Source organism: Phyllopteryx taeniolatus, chromosome 4 (assembly GCF_024500385.1).
Source record: "Phyllopteryx taeniolatus isolate TA_2022b chromosome 4, UOR_Ptae_1.2, whole genome shotgun sequence".
Lineage (NCBI taxonomy): Eukaryota > Metazoa > Chordata > Actinopteri > Syngnathiformes > Syngnathidae > Phyllopteryx > Phyllopteryx taeniolatus.
The window spans coordinates 33,145,870-33,157,736 of record NC_084505.1 but is presented as its reverse complement, the minus strand read 5'-3'; the positions used below and the strand labels follow the sequence as shown (position 1 = coordinate 33,157,736).

General features: G+C 40.0%; 1 protein-coding gene across 1 annotated transcript; it reads right to left on the bottom strand.

Annotated features, from left to right (window-relative positions):
• Positions 1–1,880: 1,880 nt before the first annotated feature.
• soul5l (heme-binding protein soul5, like) lies at positions 1,881–11,734 on the bottom strand. Its single transcript, XM_061771879.1, has 8 exons — positions 11,384–11,734; positions 9,669–9,789; positions 8,178–8,237; positions 7,211–7,292; positions 6,720–6,840; positions 6,346–6,485; positions 5,429–5,592; positions 1,881–4,071 (listed from the first exon to the last, which is right to left on the bottom strand). Exons 1-8 carry the CDS (start codon positions 11,439–11,441, stop codon positions 3,627–3,629), a joined length of 1,191 nt encoding a protein of 396 aa, XP_061627863.1. The 5' UTR covers positions 11,442–11,734; the 3' UTR covers positions 1,881–3,626.
• Between the last annotated feature and the right edge of the window lie 133 nt (positions 11,735–11,867).

Here is an 11,867-nt window from a genome sequence, read left to right as displayed (position 1 = left end):
CTTTTGCACTGCTGGTTTGCAACAAGCGACAAATGTTTCTCACTGCTAATTCGCGGCAACACAACACACAACTGTCGTTTGACACGTGGTAAGATATTCGGACGAAAGTAGTGGTTACATTACGTGTCCTCATGAGATTTTGGGTTACGGATCATTTAGTCTTCAATGAACCTAAGAAAGATGTTTTGGGAATGTCGAAGGTACAACATGCAAACTCCACACAGGCACGCCACAGCCCGGATTCGAGCCCTCGACCTCAAAACTGTGAGGCGGATGTGCCAAACCCGATCATTTAATAAGGAGTTATCATTTCAATTACAATTTCATTGTTCTAGCTTTTAATCTCAAAAGTTTCCAAGGGCTTAACAGGAACTAATGCACAAATCTAAAAAATATCGTGACAAAGCATCACAACAAATAATGTATAATCTAACAAAACATCCATTAAACATCAATATTAAATTCAGCCTCACAAGCCCACAGTTCACAAAGAGAGTTATTTTTTATTCAATGACATGATCAAAACCATAAAATGCTAAATATTTATTATAAATTAGATTTTTAATTTTAATTGCAATAAATCAGTTAACATGTAATTAGGTGAGTGGATGAATTTTTTATTGTTTTATTTTATTTTTTTGATGGGGGTGGGGGAACATCTAAATTAACACACTAAATATTACAGGAATCTTGATAATTAAATTCTCTCTGGGCCAAATTTAAAAACGGAGTGGGCTGTATGTGGCCCGCGGGCCATATTTTGTCCACCCCCTGCGTTACATGGACAGGAAAGAAATATGCAAGCCGAATTGCGTTGATTTAGCCATTGGACGTCTTCTGCTGCTGCTACAGTTCCTTCAGTGCAACTTCACTTTTTCTACAGATTTCCAATCTGTGGGAACATTTCGCCAAACATGATCATATTTGTTTGCGGACGTCTGAAACGGCATCTGAGGTGAGTGAATGACTGAGTGATCGTTCCACTGTATGCTTATGCCCTCCCCCCCCAAGAAATAAATAAATAAAATAAAATCACACAGAAAACTTGATGTTATTGGTTGCAGAATGAAGCCGATTTTCTGCCCTCAAGTGAAAGGATGTTTATCATTGGGAATCAATTGGGGTCATTTTTTAAAATCTACTTTTTCTTAATTGTTTAAAAAAAAAAAAAAAAAGCATCTCAGATATTTTTTTGCTAGATATTTCACCCATTAAAAAAAGAAAAAAAAAAACTTCTGCCAAAAAAATATATTGTGTGTGTTTTGTTTAAATCATGGTCACTTATGCCCCTGACTTCTGATCAAACAATTCCATGAGTTAACTATTTTCATTAAACTTTAAATGTAATAATTACAAGAAATAAACATGGCAGAATTTTAGGGCTGCAACTGACAATCTATTTTAAAAATTGATTAATTTGTAAATAATTTTATTTTCTATTAATTGGCGAAAATTAAGTTTTTTTTAATTCCCGTCCCATTCATCCCATTTGAAAACAGGACATGTCAGAAAATGGGGAAAAAATGTTGATCATTGTTTTATATATTAAAAAGCTGATGTTTGCAAAGGTATCTGAATAAAAAAAATATATATATATATAATAATAAAATAAAATAAATCTGAAATTAGAGAATATGAAAATGTTTCTTAAGTGGTTGTTGTTAAGTTTGCTCCCCCCCTCCCCTTGACGATATGTAGTATCCATAGTAAAGTGCTTTCCACGGCCACACTATATTGTTTCTCCCGGATAGAATTTTTCAATCAACACCCCCAGTCCCCGTAGACCAAAATTTTTGGGTGGGTAATGGGGGTTAAGTCCCCCTAATCTGTTAAACCTGGTGATGCCCCTGCTACATATAAAGCAATGAGCCAGGCAGCAGGATTTTCAGTCATATTTATTGCACCTTCCTCAGAACACACAGAATGTTGCTTGGTGACACACAGACCCGAAAACCCATGTTGACGTCCACTATTTGTGTGGCTTAGCTGTAATTTTATATGAATTTACCATGACAAAAGCCTCAGAACATTTATTGACATTGTATTGATGCATTAGAATCACTTATGACAAAATATGGCGAGTATGAACCTTTTTTTTTTTTTTTACAGGCACTTCGAATTACAAGTTGAAGTACCGTATGCTACAGACGGGTTTCATTTGCAGTAATATAGATGGTCCTAAGTTTGATTCTAATTGTAATGTAACAGTAATTTTATTCCAAAAATGTGTTCACACAATTCAATGCCATCCCCCTTCTGTGGTTGAGTAAATAAACGTCCCTTGGACGCTTTTTTTTTTTTTTTGGGTGGAATTTATTCAAGCGCCCGCATGCTTTAAACTGAATGGCGAGGTGATTATGTAGTGCGTATAATCAAAAAGAAGCTTAAAGGTCGATAATACCAGTGATTCGCAACCGCAGTGCCGTGGGAAATGATTTGACTTTATTGGGCGCCCAAAATTTTTTCTTTACTACAAATACGTAGCTGTGCGTCTTTCTTAGCCAGCGACATATAGTGACGTGCAGAGCAAAAGGAATGCTCGTCCACTGGATTGGAGAAAGTACAATTAACTGTTCAAAGCTTTTGTATGCAACTCAACAGGCCGACATTTCACACTGAGTAATTTGGGGAGTGTTTTTAATTTTAGTTTATTTATTTATATATATATATTTTTTAAGCCTACGCTCCGTTATTTGCTGAAAAATTCCCTTTTGCAGCTTTCGGATATATTTTTGTATTCACTATATAACGCCCTCAGATATCATAAGATGGTCGCCAAAGCTCAGGATAATGAGAAAGTAGTAATTGGTGTCAAGATGGTTCAGGAGAATTTTTGTATGTAGGGGAAGAGCTAAATGTAGCCCGGGTTGTTAGCGGAAATGTATTCACCGGGTTTTTGCTCCATTGAAATCAAATCATGGGAAAGCTGTTTATTTTTAAGGGTAATGTTGTAAGATTCGTTTGAAATGTGATTTGGTGATTTGGGATGATAGTTTGTGGTATATTTATGGTTGAAACTATTAGTATAGTCAATTATAAAAATTTGGGGGGGGGGGGGGGTCACTCGCAGTTTTTTGGAAATAGGGAGAGATTACCGTATCGTGTTCTGAGGCCCCAAACCCTGACACGAATAACAAAAATCCACGAGAACTGACATCCTCTCAAAAAGACACAAGCTGGAGGCAAAGCACTACATGAAGCTTTTCTACTTAAAATAGTTCCAAGATGCCACAATATGGCGCTGAAGCAGTACTTTTATGCTACAGCTTTGGCCTAAGCACGAAAATAGCAACTAGGTAAGTTTTGCAGCAAATGATAGATGATAGCTTCCCAAACAGAATTTGCGAATCGGTGAATCCACGAGTAGCAAATCTCAAATATGCGTGGGAACAGTGTATATACTTTTTGTGACATTTTTGAGATTTTTCTCATGTAAAATACTTGTATGTGCCATGCTTCATTAAAATGTTGTTTTACAACGCCGATTCCCGTTTTTAGCATTAGCTTCAACACAACTCAGCAGCTAATAGCAACATTTGCTGTCATTCTATGATGCACACGTGAGTGGCTAGTGAAGCACAAGGAGCTAACGAAGCGGACGTCGTAACACAGCGACACGTTTGCACTTAAACGCCATCTTGTTGGGGGTCAGCCAAAACACGCTCCGTGCTGTTCCACGGGGCGGCGTCCCCCTGGGGTTCTGGCGAGGGGGCCACAGAGGCGGACCCCGTGGCGTTGGGTGGCACGTCCGTCAGGACCTGAACCGAGCCGGGGGTGGGGCTTAGGTTGGCCCAGAGACGCGAGGAAGAAGGGCTGGGGGGCGCGGCGGTGGGCGTGCCTGAGGGGGCGTCGGTGGGCACGTCCGAGGTGTTGGAAGATGTCAGGTTGGCGGTCGAGAGGGCGGGGGAGTCAGAGAGCGAGTCTGCGAGGGGGTCCAGTGGGAGGTCGGTAGGAGGGCCAGGTGGCGTCCTGGCGGCGTGAGCACGGGTGGGCTCCTGTGGATCCGAGCACACCGGCGGCCCCTCGGACACGTACCACACCTCGTTGTGCCTGTCGAGAAGCTTTAAGGGACTACACGCACACAAAGCTAAATGTTACATGGACACTTTGCCCAAGTAATTGAGAATTTCTTCACTGAATATTAATACATATTATGAAAATACTGTAGCTACAGTGGTGCTTTGAGATACAAGTTTAAGTCGATCCGTGACCACTCGTATACCAGGGTACGACGGAGAGATGGATATACTATAAATGGACGTTTGTACAGTTTAGCCGTCTCAGCTCGTTTCAGCTCCTCGCAGAGGATAAAGAATATGTGACGGTGAGTATTGTTTTATTGTTGTACCGTTTCGGTTCAAATATCAGTTGCTAAAGGGTTATTTATGAACAGGTATACAGTATATGCAGGAGCATGCAAAGACATTTTGGGGGTCGGAGTTCAGGCTAAAAAAAAGGGCACACAATGCCAAAAGTATTCATAAAATTTAGAAGAAAAAAACAATCGTATATATTTAACTTCTGTATTTATTTCTGTGACCACAATCAACGCTATCAACAATGTAACTATTAGCAAATGTCAGGTTTTTGTGATGCATAAAAAAATTAAACCAAGGTAAATCATTTAAAAACTTTTTGGACTGTCAATATAAAATCGTACAGCTTAATTGAAAACAAATTGGGAGAGGAAGTAAAAATAAACAACAGATAATGTGGTTGCACAACTGCACACACCCTTTAAATTATTATTATTTTTTTAAAATTGTGTTCAGAATAAAGCAATTACATTGAAACTTATGTTAAGTGGGGGTCGGCACCATTTAAAGTGCCTCTGATTAACCCCAAATAATTTAAGGTGAGAGCATATGTACAAGTCGCCCAAGGACTCTAATGAATGCCCCTCAAATATAAAAAAAAAAAAAACTTAGGGTGGACTTGATGACGCAGATGATAATTGTTATTTATTTATTTTTTAATATTGTTGAATGAGGAAAGAAAATGGGCTTCAGCAAAAAAAAGGCACTTTTTTTTTTTTTTTAATCCAGAGTAAAAGGGCCTGGGGCTTGAGCAGCACTTGGGGTCTTTGTGTGCACGTGCCTGTCCCTGTATACCTTATTTGTTAGCATTAACATTAAGCTAGGGGACTAAACGCTAAGCTATGTGGTTGTTTTAAATATATAAAAAAGTGTAATTCTCCTAGTTTTATGTTCAGTTTTGACAGCAAACCTCAACAAGTAGTGGCAAGCCTCTTTTTTGAAGAATTGTTCTCTAATTGCCAAAGGGCAGCTTCTTGCGATGTGAGTTGAGTTCAGAGTCAAAGCAAAAAAAAATCGTCCGAATGGCAGCTCGTTTCTCGAAAAACCCGTAAGTCGGGTCACTCGCATCTCATAGCACCACTGTAACGGTCTCCAAGTCAAACGGAACGCACCTGTCGTAGCCGACACCGTAGTGGTAGGTGCGGTTGTAGGCCGCTCGCACTCTTTCCAGCTCTTTAGTCAGCAGGTGGGCGTGAAGCCTGGACGTCACCGACAGCATCCAACCACCATAACTGCGTACGTACACGTCCATCTCGGGCATCTCGGTGAAATACAACTGGGGGGACGGACATCGACATTGACACGGTGGTGACTGTCGTGCTAGGTGCTGCTGTTTTGGTCAGTCGCCGAGTAGCAGTTCCGTCTCTGTTGTGTGTGAACGAAAGCGTCCACGACCTGAGATAATTGCCGCCTCGTTCTGAAAAGTTCCCACTTCAGTCTGTACGGCAAGATTTTCAGGTGCATGTGGAAATGTATGTACATTTTTGTTAAGAAATTTCAGATTGCTCATTCCATTCGAAATAAGATTTGCAACAAGATAATAATCAATAAATGTAAATAATGTCCCTCTAATTATTTGCACGAAAACAATGGGAAGGTTTTGCAACTGTTGTTATTTTTACTTTTTAGTCAATTAATATTCTGGTCCACAGCCCACTTGTAAAACTGTTGATAAAAAAAAAAAAAATCAATTACTGAAGTTTTTTTTTTTGCTATTTGCGGAACCGCTTGGTCCCCATTCTCAGCGAATATCGGGGGATTACTGTAAATCTTTTCTGAAAATGGTTTCGACACGGTCCAATTAGCCATTGGTGTCTTCCTGCAAGCGTCATTCGTTTGGAGTCTGGATGCAGAGGGGTGAAACTATATGGTAAGCAGAGCTGCACTGAGTTTCGTCGGACGCACAGATTAGCAGTGACCTTGTGACGGCATCTACAGTATTTCCAGTCAGGCACACACACACACACACACACACACTCTGGACGCTCGGTATCAAGTTGATGACGCTGACGCTGCAAAACTCCCTCACCTTGTCATTGGTGGGTGCAGGTGGCTTGTCTTGATAGGCTTGCGGCAGCGGGAAGTTGAGCGTGTAGACGGCTGGCTCCCACATTTTGGTCTCCTCTGGGATTTTAACCAGCACGGGCGCGGTCATCTCCATTTGGATACCTGCCAGCAACACACAATCCCTCACTTTAATGATCCAATTTTTTTTTTTTTTTTTCAAGGGCCACTTACAGAAAAAGATTGAAGGACGTAAGGAGCACTTTGACATTGCTCACCTTTAATTTATGGTAATTTGCTAAAACAAATCCTACAATGTAGGATCTATATCTTTCTTCATTGGACCGTATTTTACTGGAATGTACATGCATCACAGTCCAAACTATTTACTCTTCTTACCTGCTTCATTGGCACCTGTGATGTACTGAAAAAGTCTCCTGAAGGCCATGGCAGCACCCACGCCCATGAAGTAGGCCTCGGCATCTGTGGACACCCAGCGAGTGGGGCTGTAGTGTCGCACCTACACACAAACACACTGGACTTTTGCACTATACTGCTTAACACAAAGCAAGCCTTCACTCTAACATGGAATCAATGAGTTCATATGACTTAACAGGGTTCAGAGTCACAATAGTGTAGTTTGTCAGAAGTGACTCTCTGTAGTCTGTTTTTATGTCTCAAAAGTATTTATTGACAAAATGGCTGTCTGTTGTCATACTAGAGCGGCTCCAACTACCAGAGACAAATTCCTTGTGTTTTTTTTTTTTTTTTTTTACTTACTTAGCAAATAAAGTGGATTCTAATTCTGATGCTGATTTATGGTCCCCACAATCATAGGAAACTCTGACACACACACAAAATATATTTAAAGCGTTTTTTTACACACTCACTTCATATTCATCTGTTTTGCAGACCAGCTCAAACTGTAGACATTCCTTTGACTCTGTGCAAAAGCTGCCATTGGTGCTCGGGCTGCAGACAGTAGAAGCAGTACAATTCTATTTTTACTCACTGAGTAGCCAGTCTCAATCGTTGGTATCAATCACCATTGTGACTTGCAAAGAGAGTCAAGTAAAACTGAGAGCAGTGAACTCAACTCACTTCCCAATAAGCAGCAGCTTAGCAAATTTTGAAAAATTCATCAAAAAGAAAAAAAAAAAAAAAAAAAAGGATTGAAGTTTACTGTCACACTAAAGATAAAACAGACAGAATTACACTCTGTATACATTTTGATTACTTTTGTTATTTTTGAATGAATGCATCAACAGGACATTTGGAAGTTTTCTCTAAAAAAGTGAATTGAAAGCATAGTTACCAATTATTTTGGAAGTATGTATGTAAGCAACGCTGTTTGTTCTTTACACAAATAATGAACTGTTAACAAAGCATGACGAAAAAGAAATACATTAAAAAAAATTTTGTTGCACTATATGTGTACAGCATGTGGAAAATATGATACCATGTTAACTTAATGACAAATGTACACAATTTAGACAATGTCGCTTCATATGTCAACCCAGATGAGTGAATGTTCCTTAAAAAAGTCCAATTATAAAGATGAAACCGTTTAAATATTAATGTTCGTTTGTCTTCAAAAGTATAACCATGAGTCGAACCTTTTCAAAATCTCAGAGAAAATTATACATTGTAGCACAAGGTGGTGCTTTGAGGTCACATTGGAAAAAGTATGTCATGTTTGAGACTGCAGCTGAATGGCACATGACCAGAGAGAGCTAATCACGAGCATTGACTTGAGAAGGAGTGATATGAAAAAAATAAAAAAAAATAAAAATCTGAGCTTTTGGAACAATTTGTCAAATGTAACTTGAATTGTAATAATGGAAAAGTCCAACTTACCCAACACTTCCTTCAGTGGTAACCACAAGGGCCAACACAGCCAACACTGAGGTGAAAGTCCTGCAAAGAGGCAAACGGGTGTAAAGTTGGAGGAAAACTTGCAGATGTTACGCTGGCACCTCGACTTATTTCTTTTTCCAAGCCTTCGCTCAGACAATTGCATGCCTTGATTCGTGACCAATGACTCGAGTTACAAGTGCGGTTCAGATGAGAGGTGAAACGATTAATCAACCACTAAGACATTATTAAATGAATTGATAACGATTTTTGATAATCGATTCATAATTTAGGGACCTTGTTTAACTTAAAATTGTCCAAAACATCGTAATTTCAGCCTCGTAACATAAACATTTATCATTATATTTATTGTGAAAATAAAGCAGCACTGGTAAATGTTAATAATTATATTTATTGTATTAATAAAGCTGACTGATTATTTTTGTGTTTCATCAAAATAAGACATTTGCAAACAATGCTTTTACTTTGAAAGAACAAGAGCAACATTTTGTGACACATTACTGACTAAACATGCCAGTACACCAAAAGCCATAATTACAGTAAATATTTGTATGACAAAAAAAATAACTGCGCTAAGTGAAATCGCATTCTGTAACCTGAGAATGTTGTGTGTCCACGACCCGCGCAAAATGGCTCCGCGGCCCACTTTTGATGAGAGTGAGAATCGGCGCTCTCGAAGGAGCAGCACCATGTCAATGGGCGTTGAAGCATGAAATCATAATGCACATACTGGTTGAATTCTTTCAATTTGATTTATTTATGTTATTACTCTATGTTACTAGTGTAGGGTCCTTTGAATTTTTTGTTTGTTTGTGTTTGTTTATTTTATTTTTTTTAGTATTATTGGGAGGGGGCGGCTAGAATGGATTAATGGCAATTCCATTCATTCCAATGGGGTAAGATGATTTGATATACGATTGTTTCGAGTTGCAATCGTGGCCACGGAGCATATTAAGCTTGAAAGTCAAGGCAGCACTATTCTGAAATGTTTTGGTTTGTTTGTTTCTTGCTTGAGGGGTGTGCATGCCAGCAGTATGCGGGCTGCTTGTGGCGCATCGGCACTGCGGAGAGGAAACGTTGTCTATACTGCTGCATCATGATCACATCATGCTCTCTCTCTCTCTCTCTCTCTCTTGCTCTCTTTCACTCCTCTCTCTCCACAAGCAAAGACATTTTGAGGTCAAGCGGAGGCTCGGCGTGCAAAACGTCCACTTTTCATTAATCACTTTCATTCAGCTCCCAAAGATATGACTTTTGAAGTGATTACAATTTTGAAATGCTTTCTATGTCTAATTCACCCAGGCTGCGCAGGCTGCTCAGCAGTGACACAAACGTGAACTTGACCGTGACGCAGCAGGAAGAAAAAAAAAAAAAGTCACAAAAAATGAACATGTGCTTTATATTCCCATGATCGAGTGACTGAATTTGCAGTGTGTTGATGTCAGTCAGTGTTTGTGTGTGTGTGTCACTTACATGCTGCTGGGTGTGCGTCCTTCCCGCAGAAATGATGGAGACGCTGTGATGCTGCAGCGGCAGCGGCGACGGCAGTGGCGGTGGCGATGGCGATGGTGATGGTGTGCTGCACTGTGACGCACTGACAGCAACATCGAATCCAGCCCAGCGCCGCAGCACGCCAGAGGGGAGGAGGGGAAAGAGCGCTCCCATTAGATTAGATTAGATTAATTAGATTTGACACGGACAGAAAGATATACAGTGGATAAATGTATTGATAGATACATTGATGGAAACATAGATGGATAAATAGATATAGGTAGAAAATGTATTGATACATTTTATTACTTAATGCAGAAACAATAGTCATCCATTGGATAGATCACAGGTGTCGAACTCAAGGCTCAGGGGCCGGATCGGGCCAGCCAGATTAATTTTTATGTGGCCCTCAAAAGGAAATCATGTGGTTCATCTTCAAATTTTCATATGTAATAAATCATAATGTTATGATATTGCAAGCATTATGTGTGTGTGTGTGTGTGTGTGGGGGGGGGGTTACCAAACCCAGTTTGGGTTTCAAAGGAGGGTTTAATTTAAAAGCCTAAACCTGTTTGATACACTAATTTAAAATCCCAACACTGTTTTGCTACTCTACTTTGAAACCCTAATCCTGTTTTGAAACTCTGATCTGAAACACTAACCCTGTTTCAAACTCCAATGCTGTTTTGATACCCTACATTTAAACCCTAACCCTGTTTTGAAACCCAAAGTTGAAATGGTACCCGTTTTGAAACCCTAATTTGGAAGCCTAAAAGTCTCTCTAAATCATATTTTGAAACCCTTATTTGAAACCCTAACCCTGTCTTGATACATTACTTTTAAACCCTAACCCTGTTTTGAAACCCCCATTTGAAACCCTACCCGTTAGAAACCCTAATTTGAAATCCTAACCCCGTTTTGAAACCCAAACTTGAATCCCTACCCATTTGAAACCGTAATTTGAAACGTAACCCTGTTTTGAAACCCTACTTTGAGACCCTAATCCTGCTTTGAAACCCCAATTTGAAACCCTAAGCCTATCTTTTAAACCTATTTTGAACACCTTACCCGGTTTGTAACACTGATTTAAAATCCTAACACTGTTTTTAAAACCTAATTTGAAAACCTAACCCTGTCTTGAAACCCTACTTTGAAACCCTAAGCCTATCTTGAAACCCTAATTTGAAATGCTAACCTTTTTGAAACACTCACCCTGTTTTAAAACCTGACTGAAAACCCCAATGCTGTTTTGAAACGCTACACGTTTTGAAACCCTAACCCTGTTTTGAAACCCTACTGTGAAACCCTAATCCCATTTTAAAACCCTAACCCTGTTTGAAACCCTGACTGAAAACCCCAATGCTGTTTTGAAACCCTAGCCATGTTTTGAAACCCAAAATTGAAACGCTACTAATCTTTTCAAACCCTAATCCTGTCTTCACACCCTAATTTAAAACCTTAAGACTATTTTAAAACCCTAATGTGAAACCCTAACCCCGTTCTGAAACCCTACCTTTGATATGAAACCCTACTTTGAAACCCTTACCTGGCTTGAAACCCTGATTTAAATCCCTGTTTTTAAAACTTAATTTGAAACCCTAATCCTGTTTGAAACCCGAACCGCCAATGCTGTTTTGATACCTTACTTTAAAACCCTAACCCTGTTTTGAAAACCAAAGTTGTGAAACCCTAATCACCTTTGGTCACGAGCTGTGGGTTGTAATCGAAAGCGGCCAAAATGAGTTTCCTCCGCATGGTGTACGGCCTCTCCCTTGAGATTGGGTGAGAAGTTCGGTCATCCGGGAGGGGCTCCGAGTCGAGCTGCTGCTCCTCCGTATCGAGAAGAGCCAGATGAGGTAGCTTGGGCACCTGGTTAGGACACTTCCCTGGTACAGGCACGAGGCCCCGGGGACAACCCAGGACACACTGGTCTCCAGCATGTCTCCCGGCTGGCCTGGGAACCCCTCGAGATTTCCCCAGAAGAGCTGGTCGAAATGGATGGGGAGAGGGAAACTGGGTTACCTGGTTAAACTGCCGACCCCAGATAAGCAGATGATTGATGGAGGGATATTTGTTTTACAAAATAGAGCTGTCGTAACAGGCTTAGAAACCTGAATATTTTTCCGTCAACAGTTTCCATTTTCCATACAAATTGCATAGGAACCCTGTTAGTCAATGAAG

What these genes read in the sequence shown, in the direction of transcription:
- soul5l (XM_061771879.1), bottom strand. Translation starts at nt 11,441, where the DNA reads ATGCGGAGGAAACTCATTTTGGCCGCTTTCGATTACAACCCACAGCTC. An exon ending in CCCACAGCTCGTGACCAAAG is followed by an intron (nt 9,790 to 11,383) that starts GTGATTAGGGTT and finishes TGTTGCTGTCAG; the next exon opens with TGCGTCACAGTGCAGCACAC. An exon ending in GCAAAACAGATGAATATGAA is followed by an intron (nt 6,841 to 7,210) that starts GTGAGTGTGTAA and finishes GTTTGTGTGTAG; the next exon opens with GTGCGACACTACAGCCCCAC.